The following is a 25966-nucleotide window of genomic DNA, read 5'->3' as shown; positions in this document are numbered from 1 at the left end:
GGACAGTGCACAGGGCCCACACAAGGGGCCCCTGGAGTACTCAGCTCAGGTGACTAGGGAGGCTGTGCCACTGGGTTCACAGGACACCTACTACACAGGGCTACTCTACCCAGTTTAGGAGATGTAGCAGCTCTGCCTAACAACATAGAATTAAACACAAGGAAGCAGCCAAAATGTGGAGACTAAGAAATAGGTCCCAAATGAAAGAAAAGGAGAAATCACAAAAAAAAAAACCCACAAAAAAAACTACCATATTTTGCTGTGTATAATGCACACTTTTTTGCCCAAATTGTTGAGGAAAAAATAAGGATGTGCATTATACATGGATAAAATGATTATATACCAAGGATATAATAATCCCATGTATAATGCACACAATAATGTGGGTGCACATTATACCCAGCAAAATACGGTAAATGAAATGGAGGCAAACAAACCACCAGATACAGAGTTCAAAATACTGGTTATAACAATGCTCAAGGAACTTAGTGAGAACTTTAACAGCATAAAAAAGGACACAGAAACCATAAAAAAAAGAACCAGTCAAAAATGAACAATACACTAACTGAAATGAAGAATACTTTACAGGGAATCAGCAGCAGAGTAGATGAAGCCAAGAATAAAATCAGTGATTATAAAGACAAGAAAGCAAAAAAGACCCAAATCACCCAAACAAAACAGAAAAAAAAAATTCTAAAACAATGAGGATAGGGAGCCTTTGGGAAAATTTCAAGAATACCAATATTTGCATCATGGGAGCGCTGGAAGGAGAAGAGAGAGAGCAAGGAATCAAAAACCTGTTTGAAAAAAAATAATGATGGAAAACTTCCCTAACATTGTGAAGGAACTAGGCATGCAAGTCCAGGAAGCACAGGGTCCTAAACAAGATGACCCCAAAGAGGACCACACCAAGACTCACCATAATTAAAATGCCAAAGGTTAAAGACAAAGGGACAATCTTAAAAGCAGCAAGAGAAAAGCAGTTACCTACAAGGAAGCTCCTATAAGGTTGATGGCTGGAAGGTGAAGATGGGGGAAATGGGAAGATGTTTGTCAAAAGGTACAAACTTTTTGTTTTAACATGAATAAGTTCTGGGGATCTGATGTACAGCATGGTGACTGCAGTTAATACTACTATATTGTATACTTGGCATTTGCTAAGAGACCACACACACAAAAAAAATGGTAACTATGCAAGGTGATAGAGGGGTAAACTAGCTTGATTGTAGTAAACACTGCACAATGTATACACAGGTTTGTCCAGAAAGTATCAAGCCATGTAATATGAAAAATACAGGCATTTATTGAAAAAAAAAAAGATACAAGAAAAACTGTACATAGGAGAATGATGCCTTATTCCCCTTCAAAGTAGGCACTTTGGGATCTCCCACAGTTCTCCCAATCACCATCAGCTACCCAGTCATAGCCCTCAATCTCATCAACAGTCTGAAACCTCTTCCCTTTCAAAGGCGAGTTTAGTTTTAGGAAAAGCCAGACATTGCAGAGCAGCATATCTGGGCTATAGTGGGGCTGGGTCACCTGGGTGATTTGATGTTTCACACAAAAACTGCACGAAATGTGTTGTCATGATGAAGCTGCCAATCACCTGTTGCCTATAGCTGTGGCCTTCTGAATCACCTGAGTAGTTTCTGTGAAGGAATGTTCAAGCTTAATGCAAAATTGGATGCAGATTGTTGCTCTACTCACTCAGTCACTTTGAACATTATGCCCACACAGTACACATACTCACTCAACGGTGTCTATCACCCCTACTGACTAGCACAGTGAAGTCTTCATTGTTCACAGATGTGCAACCCAGTCTACTCTCCTTGGCTGCCAGATTATATCAATGTTAGGCAAACCGTTCTGCTTATATCAACAATGGTTGCACTTTTTCTGGACAGACCTGGTATATCAAATTATCACATGTACACCTTAAATATATATAATTTTTGTCAATTTGTACCTTGCTAACGCTGAAAGAGGGACATTTTACATGAAAGCAAAAAATAAAAATTTAAAAATATTACAATAAACATTTTTTAATACCACGAAAAAGACTGTCATCTGATTCCTCAACAGAAACTTTGCAGGTCAGCCCTGGCCCATGTGGCTCATTTTTTTGGATGTCATCCCACAAAGCAAAAGGTTGTTGGTTTGATTTCCAGTCAGGGCACATGCCTAGGTTGGAAGTTCGTCCCGGTCCAGGCATGTATGAGAAGTAACTGATGTATGTTTCTCTTTCACATCGATGTTTCTCTCCCTCTCTTCCTCCCTACCTTCTCCTCTCTCTAAAATTAAATAAAATCTTTTTTTTTTAAATGTAAGAAACAAGAGACTTTGCAGGCCAGAAGGGAGTAACAAGAAATATTCAAAGTGATGAAAAATGAGGATTTAGAATCAAGATTACACTACCCAGTAAACCTATCATTTAGAATCAAAGGGCAAATGAATATCTTCCCAGACAAAAAAAAAAGCTAAAGGAGTTCATCACCACTAAACTGTTGTTATATGAAATGTAGAGTGTTCTTTAAGAAGAAAAAAAACGATAAAAATATGAAAATAAAATGGCAATAAATACATATCTTTCAACAACTGAATCTAAGAAACAAAATAAACAAGCAAAACAGAAAAAGACTCAGGTACAGAGAACATTTTGATGGTTGCCCTAGGACAGGGGTTGGGAGGATGCATATAAAGAATGAAGGGATTTAGACATACAGATTGGTTGCTACAGAAGAGTCATGAGGATGTAAAGTACAGCATAAGGAACATGGTCAGTGATATCCTGGCAGGTATGTGTGGTGTCAGATGGGTGCAGGATTCATCGGGATGATCACTGGGAGAGTTGTATGGCACCTACTCAGGATGTGTATACCTGAAACTAATACAATATTGTATGTCAACTGTTATTGAAAAATAAAAATGATAAAAAGTAAAAATAATTAATATTATTGCATTCTTACTATATAACCGGCTATTCTAAGCATTATACATGAAAAAATAAAATGCAAATATGCTGACCAAGAAATCTCATTTTAGTTAGGATGCAAGATGACCATGAGTTCAATAGTGATTAAAACAAAACAGTTTCATGGTTTTAATTGCGTATAGATTTTTTAAATCTATTTTATATGAAAAATAGGCCTTTCTCAGCACTTAAATTTAAAAGAATTTTCTCCCATGGGACTTCACTTTTAAGAGTCAGTGAGAGATACACAGACATCACCCTCAATAGTATGCTCTTAGCAGATATAGGACTGGATTCCATAAGAGTGTCTTGAGGTGAGCTTCAATGAAAGCCAAAGTATAAGGGTAATTGCAATTCAATGAAAGCAGAAATCTGCAGACGGCCAAAGAAATAAGGTCTCAGTGTGCTTGATGATTAGCTTGATCCAGAGATAAATCCTAGAGCTATGTTTCTACTCTGGGAATCTTGTTGAAATACAGATTCCGATTCAGTATGTCAGGCAGGGGGTGGTAGTGGGGAGAGGGGGCTGGAGATTCTGCTTTTCTAACAAGCTCTCAGGAGATACCAATGCAACTGGTTGGCACGCAATACTTTGAGAAGCAAGCATCCTGATTCCAGGGGAATAAATGGACTGCATATACTTCAGTTTTCAATAATATAACTTACCCAACCAGAACTTTTTATACAAGTTTGAAACAGATTGTCTGTGTTCATATTTTCTAAAGAAGGTCTAAAGTTGCATGAATTATGTGTCTTTAATAAAGGAAAGAGGTGCCTTTAAGATGAATCAAATAAAATAAAACAACACTAAAGATAGTCAAATGCTGGTATATCAAAACCTCCTGGGACCCCTCAAGGCCATTGGTTACTGAGGGTTCTATTTCCAAAGGTAATTCAAATACTACTCCTGTCACTTCCATCCTACAAAACCTTGTCCAAATCAAGCCCATAATGCCCTGTTGTGTAGGGGGCCACTCTGAGTGGTATCGGGAACTGCAGCCCCGCGCAAGCTGGGGCCTGGGAGAGGACCCGGAAGTCTTTGCCGGAACACCGGTAATGCCGGGGGCAAGCAAGACCCGATATATAACTCCAAGGGCCCCCGGGGGAAAATCAGACTTAGAAGTAAATGACACTCCTTGAAGCACGCTTTGTTTCTCTCTCAAGCTCTGTTAATCTTATACCAAATAACCAGCTCAAGGCTGGGAAAGAAATTTACAAAACTCCTGGACCCTGACCCAAATCCCACCTGGTGCCATAATGTTTGCTCCACTTGGACACGAAGCAGTTCAGTGTGTTCCTGCCATTGTCATCTTTAAACAACATCTATTCTCTGTAAGCTTAAACTACTGATATAATCAGATTACCTATACATTCCTACTACCTGTCCCCCACCTGTAACCTTCTCAATAAAAGCTGTGGAGCACAGGGGCTCGGGGCATTTTCTTTTAGAGAAGATCGCCTTCCCCTTTCCTTGACAGGCAAATATGCTCATTCTTTCATCCGCAGCAAATCGGAGGACTCCGCGGGATAGAGCCCCCCATACTGTTGGACAGCATCAGTTAGACAAATATCCATGGGAGTTCTCTGAAGCTTGATTCTATTTTACCTAGACTTCCTTCCCAATCAGCCATCATAATGCATGACCAATCTCACCTAAATTGTATCATGTCCCTGTTATTTGGTTTAATGAAACAATTAGTTCACATCACATCAGTTGGCTTCAGACTTTCAGAATGGCAAATGTAGATATACATACATGGTTGTTTAAACCACGAAATGTAGATATTTGTAGATGCGGTTTATATGTAGACAGTTGTGAAAAAGGACCAGGTGGAAGTTAGGGGATATGTATAATACTTAATTTCCCATTATTAGGAGCACTAAATTATTACCTAGTATGCTAAATTACTTTAAATTAAGCAAAAAAGATACTTTACCAAGTCATCAAAAATATCTCTCTGATGCACATGAATAGTAATTAGAGTTTCAAATTTCACTCTTTCAAACTTGCTTAGGTCATGTGTTGTCTGACTAATTAGAATATTTAGAATATCCAAAAATTTCTGGTTGGTCATTTGCATGATTTTCCTGTCATCTTTTGCATTATTTAAAGCCTCTTCTGAATCATGCGTCCACAGCATCTGAAGTCCCAGAAGCCCAACCTACAAATCCAGCAGACGAATCAGACAAATATTTAAAACACATCCTACAATAAAATTTGGTGGTCACTTATTCACATGACAGTGAATAGGGTTTTACTCATTTTAAACCAAAAAAAGGACATGCATTCCTCCCTAAAAATAGTTTTCCAAATGTTTCTTTGCAACTTTTTAAAAAGATACATTTTCTATATCCTTTCTTGACCTCCACTCTCTTCATAGCCATATCTTTACCTCCATCAACTTTTCTGCCTACATATTTATCTGAGGAGAGAGAGAGACAGAAAGTGAAAAGGGAGAGGCATGTCCTTTGTCTCCTGATGAAGGCAAAAAGGTAACTGAGTGAATGTCACCTTATTTAAAATTTCTGCCCCAGGTAAGGGAGTAAAAGTGATCAGAATGTCCTCCATCATCACCTCCTTGATGCAGCACTTGTCCCTTTGGGAGCATTTTTTCACCTGAAGATTTATGGGATAGATTCAAAATCATTTGAACCGAAAAGGAAGCCCATGTTTGGCAGCGGAGAGAAAGCAGTGTGAACGGCATGGCATTTGATGTGGGCAAAGCAGGAATAAAACTCTTTCCTAATTACTGCCTCCTCAGGAACTTCAATGCTTTTCCCTGCTAGAGCACTGGCCAATCCTGGGCTCTTATAGATAAAGTTAAAGTAAAGCACCTCGCTCAGGTGAGCAACAGAACATGGAGGAAACGGCCAGTGTCAGGCAGCTCCCAGTCATAAGCAGGTTCTGACCCTGCTGGCAGCAGCAGACAGCATTAAAATAGGAAAAGCAAAGAGAAACAATACAGAAATAGCAGGGTAAGGCTGTCCGATTTAAAGACAGAGAGACTACAGACCTGAAAAATCACTGCACAGTAGTATATTCTAAAAACTTATCTTTCAAATGACTATCCCAAGTCATCAAGAAGTTTAAATTACGTTTTTTACTTAATTTAAGAAGGCTGAGGACCTAATGATAAACACTGGAAGATGTCTCATTAAAATAAAAAACAAAGTAAGAACGCTCATTCTTTTTAATATTATTTGATGCCTGTAATAAGCACATTAAAAAATACTGAAAGGGAATACACTAAATATTTACAGTCATCATTTCTAACTGGTAAAAATACGGGAAATACTTATTTTCACTGTCATGTTTTTTCATATTTTTCCAAATGTTTGCATTGAATTTATAATCTTAGAAATGTGTTTAGAAGAAAGCTGAGAAAAATTGCAAACAATTTTAAATAAAACCTTAAATTTACATCATAGTGGACAAATTTCAGTTCTTTGAAAAAATGTTCTAAAGGGTAATGTATATAGTGAATGAGTATATATTGAATGAATATATATTCATTACTCTTTAAAGTAATTTTTCCAAGGAATTGAAGTTTACCCACTTCAATGTTAAGATTTTTATGTAAAATTGTTTAAAATTTCACTTCCTTACATGTGTGTATATACAGATATACACACTAAAGATAATCCTGAAAGGTAGTCAACTTTCCTGCCATGTCCTGTTCAACTTGACCATTGCTTTGAACTTGCTCTCCAACTCTTCCACCTTTAATGCTAACTCCTCTGTCTAAACTAGACTGAGCATGTCCTTCAGAATATGCAGGGTAATCAAGCTTTCCTGGGAGAGGAAAAGTATGTTTAGTTGAAGGAGCTTTTTTCTCAGCTTATGAAATAAAGTATTTCATAAAGATTTATCACAAATAATGCTCATAAAAATATTAAAGCTTGCCAAGGATAGTATACATTATTTTAAAATCACAATATTAAAGTATTCTTTCCAATAAAGGTTGATTCTATATCTGTACTTGTGTCGTTTGAATAAATAATTTCATATTACTTCAGCTATCTCAGCTCTGTGTGCAGTAGTTCAGAATTTGGAGTGCAGGTTGGCAGGGGCAGGTGGAGAAGAAATATGGTGTGGGCAAAAACTGCCTACATTTTCTTTGGATATCTCTTGTCTTCTCTCCCATACTATCTCTGACCCAGATCACAAGTCATCACTTTTCATTTATCCAGGCTGAAAATGTAATAAAACTATTGGAATTTTCTATATCTGGTTTTAATAGTACTTGGCACATTACAATGCACCTCTAGGAGCCATAGGACTTGAGAGCAGGAACACCTGCTCCAACCCCAGCCTCTTTCAAGGTCTTCCCTCCTTCAAAAGTTAGTTGTATGAGAAGTCCTCCTTTAACAGATTATGCCAACTTTTAATTACTTGAAGGGAAAATAAGCAAAAAGCAAGATAGATTTTTGTTTCAAGAAAAGATATGCTCATTCTGTTTATATCTATCCACATCCATAACTATATCTGTATCTGTATCTACCTATATGTTTTATATATAATATAAAATTTTCCATAAATGGTCTCAGTATATATCCTTAATGACGGGAGAACAGTGGCAAATCCTCTTCTAGGGGATGGGATGGGGGACCGAGAATGGTGTCGGTAGACAAGCAGCTGGTTGGGAGGAGAGGGTGGGTAAGGCTCCCTAACTAGTTCAAAGCTCTAACGGCCTCCACACCATCAGGCTGACTACCTCCTGAGTATCCTTCTCCCTTATTTCCATTTCTTATAACCGTTATTTAAATGCTGTGTGTTCTCACCTGTGCTGGAAAGTGACCGAGGAAAGGTAAGAGTTGAAATCCTGAATCACTGATCTGATAGAACGCAGAACGAATTATGTTATGTAATGATGACATCTGCATTTTTAACAAGTCCAGAAGCCAAATTTCTACAGGACCTTTGGCCATAACAGGATTATCCAGCTAAAAATATATTACAAATATATTACAAATTGATAATAATTTGGGGTTTTTACAAATGTCACATACTTGATAAATCATAGTTCCTCAATGCAAAGCCAAGAGTCTTATATTTATATTTTAATTATTTAAATATGAGTCATACTCATACTATACTATAGGCAGAAGGAACTATAAAGATTAACTCGTCTAAACCTTTCATTTCATAGATGGTAAAATGAGTCTCAGAGAAGTTAAATGAATTATCCAAACTATCCAATTGGATATCCAAATTATCCAATCACAGGATACAGAACTAGAACCCAAGTCCACCCACCTCCCTTTTTTCATAAGAGAATTGCATTCTCCTTGACCCAAATTTTTAAATAAATCCTAATAACAAAAGTTTAACCAAGTTAAATTACAATAATTTTTTCTCCTTCTCTTGATATGACAGCCAGGATACGATCATATTCTTTTGCATGAAATGTCACCTCATTTATGTTGTCAGATACTGCAGGGAGATGTGGCTGTAAAAAGCAGAAGACAGCAAAAACATCACACATGAGCCTAAACAAAAAGCCACTGAGATGTTTTAAAAGACCTTAATATTATTTTTAATCTTTGTAAAAGATTAAGAATTTACTTCATTGTTTCCAAAAAAAAAAAGACCCTGCTTTGACCCTTCACTGACTTGGAGGCCCACTTTTTAAATCCAGCCCTGAGAAAGGTGTCCTCCAAGTCCTTGACTGCCCCTCTTAGACTATGGAGACAGGACTAATGACTGTCCCTCCCCAGCTCTGTCCTACTTTCTCTCATCTCCATCTCTGCCTTGCACAGCTTTTACTTCTCTCTTTCCTCATCCCCACAACTTCCTGGAAACCGACAGGGGAGATTTTATTAGCAGTTCCCTAGATTTCCAAATCAGAACTGGCCCTGGGATGGGTGTTTCAGCGCTTCCCACGGCCAGTTCGCCATAGTTTCTCTCTTCCTTCTGGAAATATTGCCTTGGAAAATGGCAAAAAGCATTTGAGAAGTATTCTGGATGAAAAAAAAAAAAAAGGACAAATCAAAACCACCAGCTGTATTTGATCTAAGAACATTTAGACTAAATACTCATAATAACGAATCACATTTAGTGAATACATAATGCATGCTGGATATTTTTACAATGCATTATCTCACATAATCTGTATGGTAACCCTATGAGATGCGAACCACCAATATTCTGATTTTACAGATGAGAAAACTAAGGTGCAGGAAAATTAAGAAGCTGGCCACGATCATCCAGCCGGTGAGTGGCATCATCAATGACCCTTGCCTCAGATTGATGGGCTCCAAATATATGGAAAAAAAGAACATTTTATAATCAACATAATTTTTAACACTCTTTCTTCCTGCCTCCATTTTTAAAATGTTAACTACATTTTTATTACCCATTATGCATGATGTGGTAAAATAAAAGGTTTAGGTAATAGATACTTAGATTATACCTGTATGGTATGGGAATCACTGGCTTGTCCAAGAATTTCCAGGAGAACTGGATCGGATACAAAGAAGAATCTTGGAAATAGTAATCGCTTCTTCTCCAAATACCTGTAGATAAAGTCACATTACCAAATGATATTTTTCTGAATTATTTATTTCTAGTCAAGATACAATTTCCCATTTGCCTCTGAACTGTTTCATTAGAACCAAAGTCCATGCTATACCATATATGTCACTTGGGAAAATGAAAGAAAACAAGAAAGGGATTCAGAGCAAGCCTGTCCCATCCCTCATCTTCTTTCTCATCAAGAGCTCTCCTGTGACCTAAGAGTACTGTGAATCTCTTAGTATGGCTAAAATCCAGGGTGAGTGCATAATTTATCCACAAACCAACACATTTTGAGTGAAGGCAGGGACAACCAACCATTAAGCTAACACAGAGCATAATTTTAGACAAACCAGGATGTATGTTGACCGTATTTCACATAGAAACTGAGAATGAACTGCTTATTAAGAAAATTGTCCATGAATTTGTCTGGTTAATTGTTCTCTTAGTGTACATTCTTACTCCATGCCTGTGTTGGGCTGAATGGAAGCCCCCCAAAAGACAGGTCCACATCCTTCTCCTTGGAATATGTAAATGTGAGCTTAATTGGAAAAAAGGTTTTTACAGATGTATTGAAGTTAAGGATTGCAAGAAGAAATCATCCTGGATTATCCAGATAAGACCTAAATCCAAAAACTATCCTCAAAAGAGAAACTCAAGAAGGAAAAAAAAAAAGTGAACTCAGAAATAGAGATTGGAGCTATTTTGCCACAAGCCAAGGCACCCCTAGAGCCACCAGAAGCTGGAAGTAAGAAGGAAAGAGTCTCACTTAAAGCTTTCAGAAGGTTTTGACACCTTGAATTCAGATTTCTGGCCTCCACTACTGAGAATATAAATGTCTGTTGTTTTAAGTCACCCAGATTGTGGTAATTTGTTACAGTAGTGCTGCAAAACTAATATAATACCCTAACTCACCCACCTCTAGGTTGAAGGTGTCTTTTTTTTTTAAGAAAAATTAAATTTATGTGAAATGTTAAATTCCTATCACCACTCCCACCATCACCCCAAACCAGGAATATATGAACCTGTTTGAGATAAAACATCAGTGCATATAAAAGGATTAAACCCTTACTTACCCTGTCAGTGACTTCTGACACACTTCCAGTTGTTCGTGTAAATGAGGTAACAGTTGCCCCATGGTTTCATCTCCAACACAGCAACTGATTACATTGGGATTCTCATGAGCTCGCTGCATTATCTTCACCCATGACTTGTCAATATTCTGAAAACGTTTTGCTTCCTAAAAAACAAATCCATAGTCAGTAAAAAATTAGCATTAGGATACTTGAATAAAGTAAAAGTATTCACTTTGGAATTTCTTAAGAAATTCATTCTTCAAATGAGCCTCAATTACTTGCGGGCTGCATAATTTTTTTTATTGTTTATTCAGATGAAATATGCTATTACAGTTGTTCCCACTTTTTCTTCCTTTTCCCACCTCCACCCAGCCCCTCCCTCTCCCTTCCCTCAATCAATCCCCATATCGTTGTCCATGTCCATGGGTCACACATAAATGTTCTTTGGTTAATCCCTTTACCATCTTTCATCCAGTCCCCTGTCCCCACCCCAACAGCTGACCGTCTTTTCTATGTATCTACGCTTCTGTTTCTATTTTGTTTGTTAGTTTATTGAGTTCATTAGATTCCATGTATAAGTGTGATCATGTGCTATTTGTCTTTCACCGACTGGCTTATTTCATTTGGCATAATAGTGTCGAGGTCCATCTGTGCTGTCACAAAAGGTAAGAGTTCCTTCTTTTCACTGTGGTATAGTATTCCATTGGGCAAATGTTTCACAGCTTTTTTATCCACTCATCTACTGATGGTCACATAGGCTGCTTCCAGATCTTTGATAGTACAAATAGTGCTGCTATGAACATAGGGGTATGTATATTTTTTTGTATCGGTCTTTTGGTATTCTAGCCTTAGCAATCTTGAGAAAGAAGAACAAAGGTGGAGATTTCATAATACCTGATATCAAACTATACTATAAGGCCACCGTAATCAAAATAGCCTGGTAATAGCATAAAAACAGACATATTGATCAACAGAACAAAACGGAGAGCCCAGAAATAAACCCATGCCTTTATGGTCAATTAATATAGGCAAAAGTTTCAGGCTACATAATTTAAAGGGTCAATTCTTTTTTCATCTGAATTAATTCTGAACAAAAATCCAAAGTCACAAAACTGCTTATTGAAATACTGATTTATCACAACAGAGTTGGTCGCTTGTTTCCTTACATTTAATACGTTTTCCAAAGTGCTACCTGATTAATTGGCAGAGCTATCAACTTCAAGCTCAAATTTAGTGTTTCAGAACTCCTGGCGTTTTGGTTTAAAGAGAAAACTGAAAAGCATGAAAATAATTGGTCTTAAGATCCTTGGAATAATTACAGCTCAATAATACTCCAGGAAAAAAAAAGAAGAAAACAGTAAAAACTCCAAGCAAAGCTTCATTAACATTTTTGCAAATAAAAATTTTCTATTTACTATAGATGAAAGTTTTGCATTCAATTGCAAAAACGCCTGTAGAAATTGACGTAATCTTCCTTATTTTAAGTGTATTGTTAAATGCAACTTTCTGATAAAAAAGAAAAGATCTGTGTTTTAAAAATGTGTTATAAAGAAAAATCTGTCATTTCCAAAACTCTTTCACTCTTGATTTTTAATATGTATAGATCCTATTTGTAGGTGTGAAAATTCAGAAAGAGCAGGCTTAATTTTATAAAAGGGACATTACCTTCACAGAATAAAGCTATTAGTGAGTTATTGGCATTTATTTAAAAGGCTCCAATAGAGCTGTTTTAATGATTTCATTATGTGCCTCTAAGGCAAAATTTCTGTGCCCCATGGTATATTTCTGATCTACCATAAATCGACTTAGTAATGGTTAATTACACTTACAGAACACAGATTAATTTTAACTCTACTCTCGGTGGGATATTATAAGATTAACTCTTGGAAAAGATGAACTGCTGTAGTTTTTTTAGATTAGATATTTTATATATTTTATTTTTCATAGCTCCATCGTAAACATTTGTTTGGTAAATTTTATTTTTTTCTTGCTTATTCTATTACAGTTGTCCTAATTTTCCCCTTTGCCCTCCTTCGTCCCACCCATCCCCCGTTCCCACAGTCGATCCCCACCCCGTTGTCCTATAATTTAACAGTACCACACTTCAATGTATCTCACAACTCAAACAGCCTGGAAGTTTTTTCACTTTGAAAATACATGATTTTTTTTTCGTTCTGCAAATGTAAATCAAAAGTCACTTAGAAACCCTGGCTGGTGTGGCTCAGTGGGTTGAGTGCTGGTCTGCAAACCAAGAGGTCCCAATTCAATTCCCAGCCAGGGCACATGCCTGGGTTGCTGGCCTGGTCCATGGCTGGGGCATGCGAGAAGTAACTGATGGATGTTTCTCTCACACATCAATATTTCTCTTACTCTCACTCTCCCTCCCTTCCCCTCTCTTTAAAAAATAAATAGTCTTAAAAAATAAAAAGGTCACTTAGAAAAATTTGTTTTGTAAAGGGCCAAGTAGTAAATATTTTAGTCTTTACAAGCTATATAGTCTCTGTTATAACTACTCAACTCTGCTGTTTTAATGCTAAAGCCTTTAAACAGAACATTAATGAATGGCCATGTCTGTGTTCCAATAAAACTTTATTTACAAAAATAGGCAAGTGAGCCATAGTTTGCCAACCCCTAGTGTAAATAACCAAAATATGACCGTATGTCTTTGTAAAGACTTTTACAGAGACATATAGACAACACACATGAAATTATTCTGTCGGTAGTTACAGAAACCACATTTACCTGTGGCAGCTGTTTGGCAATATCTCCACCTACAAAGACAGCTTCAAGATAAACCCAAAGATTCTGGACTACCAGCCACTCTTCAATTATATCTGAGGAAGTGGACAATTTATACACCCAGTTCTGTATATTTTTTTTAAATGGAGCGTTATATCTAAAAAGAATGAAAAAAATATTTCATTTCAATGATGATTCAGAAAACAGTATGGCCTAACAAAGTAAATTATAGGAGAAACATTCCTTTGGAAACGAACATTTTTTTCCTAAAAGGCAGTCACTAATAAATTCCTTACAGCTAATGAGATTGTTGCTTTTTTTATAAATAAGAATCTGATAGTGATTTCCCTTATTGTTCCCTTGTGTGAGTCAATCAATAAGAAAACAGGCCAAGTTCTATGCCACAGAGACCTGGAAAAAAAAACTGTGCTGGTTGCTTCTGAGGAGTAAAGGGAAAACAAGGAACAAAATGATTTTCCAAGACTTTTATGAGCCAAATCAAAGTAGGGGCCACCTATGAGAATAACACACATTTGTTACTGTTGTGATTATTATCACAAGGCCAGGGTCAAGCTTGAGGTCTTAAGTCCTCTTACAGGTGTCCTCTTCCTGCCCACAGACTGCTAATTCTACCAGGTACTATGCCTAGGTTCTGCAGTGCTAGAGATCCAAGACAGCTACCCTAAAATAGCACAGTCCCTGTTTTATAATCATCAGGGCCAGTGGTAGGGTTTATCACACAACAAAGAAAGAAAAGTGAAAGTGGATGCCCTGAGGACATAGTGGGAAGCTACTTGGTGAGGGTCCAATTACCTACAGCCAGATTAAAAAGCTGACCTCAGTTTGTAGCAATGTCAAGGAGTTTTGATATGGTGTAGTGGCATGTCCTAGTGAGTTGCATATGTTGACTAGGGTCTTAAAACTTTCCTTGATTCAGGACAGGGTGACTTGACGGTGCTCATATACAAAATAGAGTTCTTCTAAGTATAGTCTAATGCCTGAGTTCTCTGGAAGTCTTGTTATACATAGGTGTATAAAAGGAGTTGTACAAAAATTGATTCCAGGAGGTAGGTGAGTAGTTCAGGCAATAACAGCATGTTTCTCTACACCCATTACATACTGGTCAACTGGTCATCTGGTCATCAGTCTACAGCTAAAAGGCAGTCAACATGCCAAAGGCATCTTCAAAGTCAAGACATGCACACTCAAATCATTTCAGGGAGTTGAAACACCTAGATATTTTGAGCCAATAATAGTCTTACGCATAGGAAAAAATAAGAGTTATCTTTGATGATATTTAAGTTCCCAAGATGAAAAAGGAAGATCTGAAATAAAACCTAGCATACCCAGTTTCTGTCCTTTGGCCAGTTACCTGCACTGCACAGCTCTGCATGGAGGAACCTGCCAGGATTGACAGGAATACCCATGGAACCCCATGAAATCACGATCCACCAGGAAACACATCCAGGCAATATCTAGAGTGAAGTCTCACCCATGGAGATATAAAATTTCCTTCTGAAGCCACATCCAGGTATCCCTAGAAATCTAAAAGTCACTGCCTGCTAGAAGGTCAGTCTGTGATTAGTTCTGGAAAAGGCTTTTTAGATCCACTGGTGCTGCAAAATTCTCTAGGAGGAGAATTTTCTAGAATGTAGTGACTTATTAGATATCCTTATACTCTTTCTTAGCAGAGCTTCAACACTGAGTTTACTAGTACTATCAATAGGCACTACACTAATCAGATTACATGCAAGTATATAAGAAATAAAGAAAGCCTTCAAATCTGGAGTTCCTTGGCCATAGACACTGTTCAGGTTAATCTACAGTAATTCTTCAAGAGGTTATCATTGAGGGTGGGAGGTGGGGTGGGACAGGAGAAAGTCGTGGCAGGAGACACGTAAAATGGAGACAACTGTACTTGAACAACAATAAAATTTTGTTAAAAAAAAAAAGAGGTTATCATCCAGGAAATCAGAATGGCAAAATCTGCAGTGTACTATGGGGAAATGATAGTCTGTGAAGTCTAGGCACCACTGAGTGTCATATGGTCACCTTTGCTAGGATCATTCAGATTCCCTAATAAGCTGAAGGTGCACCCTAGGATCTTAACCCCAGTAAATTCAACCCTGAACTCCCTGGACTAGGAGCTGTGTGGATTAGCACATTATCCAAATACAAGACTACCTCTGGGACCAGAGGTCATGCAGGATGTCATTCATTACCCAGTGATCCCAATCTGGAGAAGGGGTACTGGAATCCCCATGAACCCTGTACATTGACCTCTGTTAATGTTGGTGTTGTAAATTATTTCTTAGGTGTGTTAGGGTAAAGAACAGTTGAGAGTTACTATATAGTCAGCCAGGGGATTAGACGTGGCTAACGCCCAGACCAAGACCTGACAGTGTACTTAATCTGAGTACCGCTGGAACTTCCTAAAGCAGCATGAAATCACATCACCTTGGAGACAGTTCATTAGTCCAGTGATGGACAGGTTACCTTATTCAGGCCACAAAGAATCTAGCACAGATATAGCCATGTTTCACCATTTAAAAAAAAATGCAAATGGCTAAGTGCTTAGCTCCTAATGGTATATTCCTTTCACGTGTGGCCAGCATGCTTTCCTGGGGCATTGGGTGAATACTTGAGCAGGTTTAGCCAAAGAGGGCAATGATGACAAATCAGAGAAATGAAAGAGAATAAAAAGAAGTCATCTCAGTGCAGAATCAAGATGTTCAGAGGATAAGCTGTTAATTTGAGGGAGAATAATTATGGAGACCATCAGAAAAAATAGGAAGGGTAGGTGAGAATCATGGAAGAGAGAAGGAGGCCATGATGATTAGGGAAAAAAGGTAGTTCGCAGGATAGACAAGAGTTGGTGCTTTAGGTCAGAATCACATTTTTCTGCAACTGCAAATTGGGCTTTACCTAGTATTTTATAACCCTAAATACCAAAATAAAACCTTCCCTCCAAATTATAAAATTACCTGTTGCTTAGTAAGGAACCCAAGACCATTAAACTGTCCTCCATCAGGGTGATAATCTCTCCAGATTCACTTCCTTTGAGCAGGAGCTCTCCCTTTCCCTTAAATGCTGCGAAACTCAAGTTCTGGTTGGTCCAATTATCAATAACTAGAGCCAACTTGGCTTCAATATCCTTCTCCTTAATAGCAGATATGCAAATATCCTTCAGAAAGAAATCAAAGAATATGTCACGACATTTCCCATTACAAGTTAAGTGCACTGTAAAATCATGGAAATTTTGAGCTTGGACCCAGAAGTCATTTAGTCATTTTATAGGCAAGAAAACCGAGACTGGAAATTACTGTGTTGCAAGTTCAAACTAAAACCTCTTGCAACTCTGACTACTAATTATTTTACTGTATTACATACATGAAATAATGGAACTTAAATCATCATTTTATTTTATTATATTTTAATTAGACTTTTTTTTTAGCCAAAATGGAGAGATAATCTCAGTTGCTCTATCTCAGCAACTTGCTATGAGAACATACGTGAGTCTTTTGAACTCTTCAAAGTAACATATAAACATTGCTATATTTCTGCCTGTTCTGGCTTGAATACAAACGTTTTGTTTGCTTAAAATTCAATTCTACTTTTATTTCATGGGTTTTCCTGTTTTTCTGACAATTCTTGTTATGAAAGTCTCACAAGCAAAAGTAAAAGTAAGCAATTTCCCCACCATGCCTCAATTTATTTTAACAATTTTTTTATTTATATTTTTGGAAAGAGAGGAAGGGCAGGAGAGAGAAAGAGGGATCTGTTCTTCCACTTTTTTATGCATTGATTGGTTGAGTCCCATATGTGCCCTGACCATGGATGGAACCTGCAACCTTGGCACATAGGGACGATGCTACAAGCAGCTGAGCTACCTGACTAGAGTGTCTCAATTTATTCTCATATTTAGAATCACAGAATTACAGAGATGGAAAGGAATTTAAGGTTGCAAGGTACTTCCATATGTAAATATAATAAAAATTAGTGTGTGATAAGTGTCATAAGAGTGGTATGAACTGCTATGAATTCTGAAGAAGGAGAAATAACTTCTGCCCGCAGAGAGGAGGAAGCATCTGAGAGTAAGTGGGATTCCAAAAGAGGGTTACTCAGGAGGGAGAGGAATTCCACAGAGAGGTGAAAGACTTCCTTTAGAGGAAGTGGATCCATTGACAGTAGAAATCAGGCTTGGCTACTAGCAGGGCATGTGGGACAGAGAAAAAGGACGTATCTGGTGAAGACAGCACTAAGGGTTTGTTTCGAGGTATGAGTAGTTGATAACTGAATCCTAGAATTCCTTGGAATTATAAAATAAAGTTTTCAAAGAACAGTCTATGAATGGCTATATTCCTAGGTGTAGAAACACAGTTATAAGAATTAGATGATCACCAAAGTTTTTCTTAACTCTTGATTTCTTTCAATGGTATTTGTTTTTTTTTTAAAAAAGTTCCTTTCTTTTTAAATCCTCCCCCAAGGATATGTTCATTGATTTTTTTGGTGGGGGGGGGAGCGAGGAAGAGGGAGAGAGAAAGGGATAGAAACATTGATGTGAAAAACATCAGTTGGTTGCCTCTCATACACGCCCCAACTGGGAATTGAACCCACAACCTTTTGGTACATCAAACAATGCTCCAACAAACTGAGCCACTCAGCCAGTGCTCAAAAGTACATCAATAACATTTATAAATAGGAAAAAAATTCTTTGTAAACAAAAATTTGGCATACATATGTTGATAAAAAGAGGCAGGGGAGATAGAAAACACAAAACTGGGATAAACTACACTCATATCAGACAAAATAGACTGTAATAAGAGACTAAGAAGGCCATTATATAATGATAAAGGGGTTCAAACCAATTAAAAGATATAACATTTGTAAATATTTATGCACTCAAGAAAGGCACCCAAATATATAAAGCAAATATAGCAGACCTAAAGGAAGAAATAGACAGCAAAACAATAATAGTATGGAACTTTAATATCTCACTTTCATCAATGGGTACATCATCCAGACAGAAAAATCAGTATGGAAACACTGGCCTTAAACAGCACATTAGATCAGATAAATTTAAGAGATATATACAGGACATTCCATCAAAAAACAACAGAGTAAAAACCACAATGAGACACCACCTCACACTTCAGAGTGTGAGTCGGAGTGGCTACTATCAAAAAGTCAATAACTTGTGTTGGCAAGGATGTGAAAGAAAGGAAACCTTTGTGCACTGTTGGTAAGACTGTATGTTGGTGCAGCCACTATGGAAAACAGTATGGACATTACTCAAAAAACTAAAAATGGATCTATATATGCCCCAGCAATTCCACTTCTGGGTACTTATCTTTTAAAAAAACCTAGTAATTTGAAAAGATATATGTGCATCCACTGTAGCATTATTTACAACCACCATGCAATGGAAGCAACTTTGGTGTCCACTGGTAGATGTAAGAATAAAGATGTGTTTTGTGTGTGTCTGTGTGTGTGTGTGTATAAATAAATAAAATGGAATATAACACAGTAATAAAAAAAATGAAACCTTGCCATTTGTGACAACATGGATGGACCTCAATGGTATTATGATTATGCCAAGTGAAATGAGTAAATGAAATAAGTCACACAGAAAAAGACAAATGCCCTATGGTTTCAAAAGTATGTGGAATGTACACAAAAAAACAAAACAAATGATCAAGCAAAACAAAAACAGACTCATAGAAACAGAGACCAAAGGAATGATTGCCAAAGGAGAGGGGTTGGGGGGATGGCTGAAAAAGTGAAGGGGAGTATAATCAATAATAATGTGATAACTTTGCAGGATCGCAGATAATTACTAGAATTAGTGGGGCAATCACATTGTAAGGCATAAAAATATCAAATCACTATATTGTACACCTGAAACTAATGTAACTAATATAATACTGTATACCAACAATCAATCAATACAACAGAATATACATTCTTCTCAAGAGCACATGAAACATTCTACAGGATAGATCACAGGTTAGGCCACAAAACAAGTTCTAATAAATTTAAGAAGATCGAAATCATGTCAAACATTGTTTCTCACTACAATGTATGAAAATAGAAATTACAAGAAAAAAATGGGAAAAACCACATACATGTGGAGATTAAACAACATGCTACTGAACCACCAATGTGTCAAAGAAGAAATCAAAAGAAAAAATCAAAATATACCTTAAGTCAAATGAAAATGGAAGTGCAACATACCAAAACATATGGGATGGCACAAAAGCAGTTCTAAGAGGGAAGTTCTTAACAACAATTGCTTACATTAAGAAACAAGAAAGATCTCAAATTAATGACCTAACTTTTAACTTCAAGGACGGAGAAAAAGAAGAACAAACAAGGCCCAAAGTTAGAAGAAAGGAAATCACAAAGATCAGACTGGAAATAAATAAAGTTGATACTAAAAAGACATGGGAAAGATCAAGGAACCAAAGAAAGGAAATAACAAAGATCAGACTGGAAATAAAGTTGATAAATAAAGTTGATGGGAAAGATCAAGGAACCTAAGAGCTGGTATTTCAAAAGATAACCAAAACAGATAAACATTTAGCTAGATACACCAAGAAAGAGAGAGAGAAAAATTGAATATGTAAAATCAGAAATAAAAGAGGAGACATTATAACTGATCCCACAGAAATATGACTTGTCACATGACACCACTATGAACAATTGAACACACATGAATTGGACAACCTGGAAGAAATTACTAAGTTCCTAGAAAATCACCTACAAAGAGTTAATTATAAGGAAAGAGAACATCTGAACAGGCCAATTACTATAAAGAGGTTGAATCAGTTATCAAAAACTTCTCAACAAACAAAAGTTCAGGACCATCTCAAACTTTTCCAAAAAATAGAAGAGGAGTGAACACTTCCAAATTGATTTTATGAGCCCTGCATTACTCTAATAGAAGACCACATAAGAAAATTATAGGCCAAAATCCCCAATGAACATGGATGCAAAATCCTCAACAAACTATTAGCAAACTGAATTCAACAATACATGAAAAGGATCATACGCGACGAATAAGTGGAGTTTATTCCAAGGATGCAAGGATGTTTCAATATCCGCAATTCAATCAATATGATACATGTTAACACAATAAATGATAAAAGTCATATGATTGTCTCAACAGATGCAGAAAGACTATTTGAAAAAAATCAACATCCACTCATGCTAAAACTTGTCAGTAAAGCAGGTAGAGAGGGAATGTACTTCAACATAATGAAGACCATAAATGACAAATGCACAGTTAATATCATACGCAGCAGCGATGAGCTGAATGCTTTCCTCCTAAAAGTAGGAAAAAAGAAAAAGATAACACCTTTTTTAATGTAGTATTGGAAGTCCTTGCCAGACAAGTTAGGCAAATAAGAAATAAAGGCTTCCAAATTAGAAAGGAAGGAGCAAAACTGCCTCTGTTTGCAGGTGACATGATTTTATATGAAGACTCCACAAAAAAAGCTGTTAGATTTTTTTCAGATTAAAAAGAGCTGTTAAATTTGTTGATTTGTAATCAACAAATTCAGTAAAGTTTCACAATACAAAATTAATATACAAAAGTCAGTTCCTCTATACACTAATAACAAACTATCAAAAAATTAAGAAAACAATGCCATTTACAATTGTATCAAAACAATAAATTGAGATAAAAGAACTCTACAATGAAAATTATATCACACTAGAAAAGAAACTGAAGAAGACACAAGTAAATAGAAAGATGGTCTACACTCATGGATTAGAGGAATTAATGTAGTTAAAATGTCCACACTACCTACAGGTTCAACGCAATCCCTATCAAAATTTCGATGCCATTTTTTCACAGAAATATAGCAAACAATCCTAAAATTTATATGAAACCACAGAAGACCCTATATAACCAAAGCAATCTTAAGAATGAAGATAAAAATGGAGGTATCATGCATCCTGATTTCAGACTATATTATAAAGTTATAGGAATCAAAACAGTAGGTGTAGGCACAAAACAGACACATAAATCAATAGAACAGAATATAGAGTCCAGAAATAAAACCATGTGTATATGGTCGGTTAATACACAACAAAGGAACCAGGAATACTAGGCAAAGGACAGCCTCTTCAATAAATGATATTGGGAATACTTAACAGCCACATGTACAAAAATGAAACTGGGCCACCATTCTACATCATATAAAAAAATTAACTCAAAATGGATTAAAGACCAGAACTTAAGACCTGAAACCATAAAATTCCTAGAAGACAATGTAGGTGGTAAGATCCTTGATATTGGTCTTGGCAGCGACTTTTTTTGGATCTGACTCCAAAAGCCAAGGTAACAAAAGGGAAAATAAACAAGTAGAACTACATCAAACTAAGAAGTGTCCACACAGCAAAGAAAAGCATCAACAAAACAAAAAGCCAACTTACTGAATAGGAGAAAACATTTGCAAATCATAAATCTGATAAGGGTTTAATATTCCAAATATATAAAGAACTCATGCCCTGGCCAGTGAGGCTCAGTTAGTTGTAGTGCCATCCCATAGACCTAAAGGTCACAGGTTCAATTCCCAGCCAGGGCACATACTCAGTTTGCAGGTTAGATCCCTGATAGGGTTGCATACAGAAAGACAACCAATCAATGTTTCTCCCTTTCTCTCTCCCTTTCTCTCTCTCTAAAAAGCAATGAAAAAAAAGTCCTCAGGTGAAGATAAAAAGTAAATGAATAAAAATAAATAACTCATATACCTCAATAGCAAATAAAACAAATAGTTTGATTAAGAAAATGGGCAGAGGATCTGAATAAACACTCCAAAAAGACATACACATGGCCAACAGGTACATGTAAAGGTGCTCAACAGCACTAGTCCTCAGGGAAATACAAATCAAAACTCGAATGAACTATAACTTCTTACCTGTTAGGAAGGTTATCATCTCAAATACAAGAAATTAAAAGTGATGTTGAAGATGTGGAGGAAAGGGAATCCTTGTGCACTGTTTGTGGGAATATAAATAGGTGCAGCCACTATGGCAAACAGTATGGAGATTCTTCAAAAATTAAAAATAAAACTACCATTGATCCAGTAATTCCACTTTTGAGTATTAATCTGAAGGAAACGAAGACACTAACTCAAAAAGATATCTGCATTCCCATGTTCTCTGCAGCATTATTTATAACAGCCAAGACAGATATGGAAACAACCTAAATGTCCATCAGTGAATGAATGGATAAGAAAGTATGGATATTATTCATCTATAAAAAGGAGAGAAATCCTGCTATTTGTAACAACACAAATGGACCTTGAGGGCATTGTGCTAAGTGAAATAAATCAGACAAATACAAAGTACAAATTGGTAGTGGCCAGGGGTAAGGGTGACAGTGGAGGGTGAAATGGATGAAGGTGGTCAAACATACAACTTTCAGTTATAAAATAACTAAGTCCTGGGGATGTAAGGTACAGCATGGCAACTATAGTTGATAATACTCTATTGCGTGTTTGAAAGTTGTTAAGAGAGTAGATCTTGAAAGTTCTCATCACAAGAAAAAAAGATAGTATCTATGCGTGATGACCATTTCGCAATATATACATATATTGAGTCATTATGTTGTACACCTATAACTAATAGAATATTACATGTCAATTATATCTCAATATAAAAATATACTATACAAACACTAAACTTAAAACAAAAAAAAACAATTAAAAATCTTGGAAAAGAAACATATAGCAAGGACTCATGGACAAAACCAAAGGGGAAGAGCTGAGGGAGGGAAGGAGGGAGGGGGCAAGGGAAAGTGGTGGGGGGGAGGCAGAGACAAATGTATTTGAAAAAATAAATTAAAATAAAATTTTTAAAAAAGATAAAAAAATAGTAATTTTAAATAGTCAATAGATATAGGGAAAAGTTAGAAATTTGGACCCTGGCCACTGTGGCTCACTTGATTGTAGCATCATTCTGTACAGCAAAAGGTTGTGAGTTTGATTCCTTGTCAGAGCATGTGCCTAGGTTGCAGGTTCTGTCCTCCATTGGGGTGCATATGTGAGGAAACCAATGTTTCCCTCTCACATTGATGTTTCTCTCTTTCTCTCTCTCCCTTCCCCACTCTCTAAAATCAATAATAACAAAAAGAAGAAATTTGGAAAACGTTCTAAGGGATTCACCTAGGACACAATACCAAAATAAACATTTTTGTCAATGGAATGTGGTTAAGGCACAATGGAGGATAGATTGAGGAGCTCCAAAACTAACATATTGTATTTCAGATAATCATAGTATCTCCTTGAGTTATAGCATTATTTTGTAAAACCAAGATATGTTCAGAATCATTCCAAATTTTGCAGGTGCATTATATGGGGTAATTAGTATACCCTTGAATAAAATGCCTGTTTGTAAAATTTTGTATAATTTTCATAAATGAAAAATGAGATATTCTTTAATGAACAATCTTATAATTTTATGTACCTCAATGTCATCCTTATTTTTAAGGAGTGGTGCTTCCATAATATTTCTAAGACAAAAAGAATCAGATTCCACATCAAATGGGGTTCCAGTTAACTCAGAGATTCGATCCCAGTGTCTCTGTTTCATTGCCTTATTGGTCATCATTTCTAGTAGAGGACACGACTCACTGAAATCATCAATTCTTTTTTTCAGATCCAAAAAAGCTTGCCAATCTTTAAGTCCTTTTGGAAGTTTACGACATCTTTCAGAAAAAAAGAAAAAATTATTTCATCTACACATTTCTTTGAAGGTGTTATGCATTTACAGCAATGTAACAGCATAAATTCATTTGTGAAATATCTATAGGTCCCTAAGAATATAAGCACTATAAAAACATAAACTTAAATAAATTGAAACTCACCTGTTTTGAAATTCCTGCAGTTCTGCATTAATTTTTTCAATGTCTACATCACCCCAAAGTATTTCATAATAACCACTAATACTGCCCATTACAGTATCATACAATCCATATAGCTTCTGCAGCAAGTTGAGTTCCTTTCTGGGAAACCAAATAATTAAGATATTACATATTGCATATTTTGTTTTATTTATTTTTATTTAATCCTTGTTTTATTTTTTCCATTACCATTTAGTCCCCTTATACCCCTTCCCCCCAGCATTCACCACACTGTTGTCCATGTCCATGAGTCCTTTTTCCTTATTTTAAAAATAAAACTTCCCCTGGCTGGTGTGGCTCAGTGAATTGAGTGCTGGCCTGCCAATCAAAGGGTCACTGGTCCAATTCCCAGTTAAAGCACATGCCTGGGTTGCAGGCCAGGTCCCCAGTAGGGGACACACGAGAGAGGCGACCAGACATTGATGTTTCTCTCCCTTTCTCCTTCCCTTCCCCTCTCTCTAAAAATAGATAAATAAATCTTTAAAAAAATAAAAATAAATTCTATTATTAGATAAGCAGAATTCATCCAATCAAATATTCATCCATACATTATATATATAAAATCTTACAGATGCCAACATGCATACAACCCTATCAGTTTCCAAGCAAAGACTCTATTAAAGCTCTGTAAATTAGGTCAAGTTTACATCTCTGAAATACTCCATATCATACTATGACCTGACACTGACAAATGGTTTGATTATATTTAACATACCAATTATTGCAAACAATGTGACCAAAACTTGGTAACACAATCAAGCCAAGGCTAAGGTTTTATTTGATTTTTTTTCAAATGCATGCTAGATTTTTAGAAAATGTATGTCTTTAAGTCTGACATTAAACATCATTTTCCTACCAAAAGCTTTTCCTCATGTCCCCAAATGGAGTTATATCCAAAAGCAAGAATAAAAGGAGGGATTACAGGTCCATGTAAGACATCCAAAATTGACCCCTCACCAGTATTTGTGCATTCTGCCAGGAATTCCTCAACCCTTAGCATACAAAGAGAGTCCAAGCTAAAATTTACCTGTGTTTTTAAGAGAGTAAAATTCATTTTATTTTGCATTTACCATATGGGTCCACTGGACCCTTTTATAAACCTAAGACACGTTCTGGAATCCTAGTTACTGTGTTTTTCCATTTCTCATTTCCTTTTGCTAATTCATCATCCTATGAATAATTTAATCATTAATTACTGATTATTCCCTACTGTACTAAGAATGTACTAAAATCTCATCTAAGGATGATGCAATAGTGATTTTCCTCTTACTGTGCTGACTGAAGAATTGCATCATCTTATCAGAAAGAACCAAAAAAACCCTATAAATACTATTTTTATAATCCTTTGGATTTTTATTTAGCTTTCACTTAATATTCAATAGTTAAGAACTCAGAATTTTTCATTTTCTATCTAAAACATCAAAGAGAAGAAAATTGACAATGGAAGGTGTTTTCTAAATATTAGACAGAAAGCAGCACTCTAGACTCTAATTTTGATAGTGAAATAGATTGTGTAAGTGAAATCTCAGGTTGAGTCGTTAGATGATAATTCAGATGAACTTTATTTATTTTTTAATCATTTTTATTTCCAATTACAGTCGACATACATTATAATATTAGTTTCAGGTGATTAGATATTACATAACTTAGTAAGTGATCATCCTGATATATCTCATACCCATCTGACACCATACACAGTTATTTGACCATTATTGACTATGTTCCCTATGCTGTACTTTATATCCCCATGATATTCT

At 36.3% G+C, this 25966-nt stretch overlaps 1 protein-coding gene across 1 annotated transcript in view; it reads right to left on the bottom strand.

Moving 5' to 3' along the window:
* DNAH8 (dynein axonemal heavy chain 8) overlaps positions 1–25966 on the bottom strand; it is a 302018-nt gene that overhangs the window by 179433 nt on the left and 96619 nt on the right. The window contains exons 30-38 of the mRNA XM_054569318.1: positions 24174–24311; positions 23774–24014; positions 16285–16484; positions 13304–13457; positions 10562–10725; positions 9385–9487; positions 8317–8421; positions 7754–7915; positions 4909–5133 (exon numbers count right to left, since the gene is read on the bottom strand). Coding sequence (XP_054425293.1) covers positions 4909–5133; positions 7754–7915; positions 8317–8421; positions 9385–9487; positions 10562–10725; positions 13304–13457; positions 16285–16484; positions 23774–24014; positions 24174–24311 — 1492 coding nt within the window. The remainder of the gene's footprint in view (positions 1–4908; positions 5134–7753; positions 7916–8316; positions 8422–9384; positions 9488–10561; positions 10726–13303; positions 13458–16284; positions 16485–23773; positions 24015–24173; positions 24312–25966) is intronic.

This window comes from Pteronotus mesoamericanus, unplaced genomic scaffold (genome assembly GCF_021234165.1).
Source record: "Pteronotus mesoamericanus isolate MK-2021 breed Mesoamerican mustached bat unplaced genomic scaffold, CSHL_Meso_final contig_20, whole genome shotgun sequence".
Taxonomy (NCBI): Eukaryota; Metazoa; Chordata; class Mammalia; order Chiroptera; family Mormoopidae; genus Pteronotus; species Pteronotus mesoamericanus.
The sequence above is the reverse complement of the archived record's forward strand: the minus strand, read 5'-3'. Positions and strand labels throughout refer to the sequence as shown.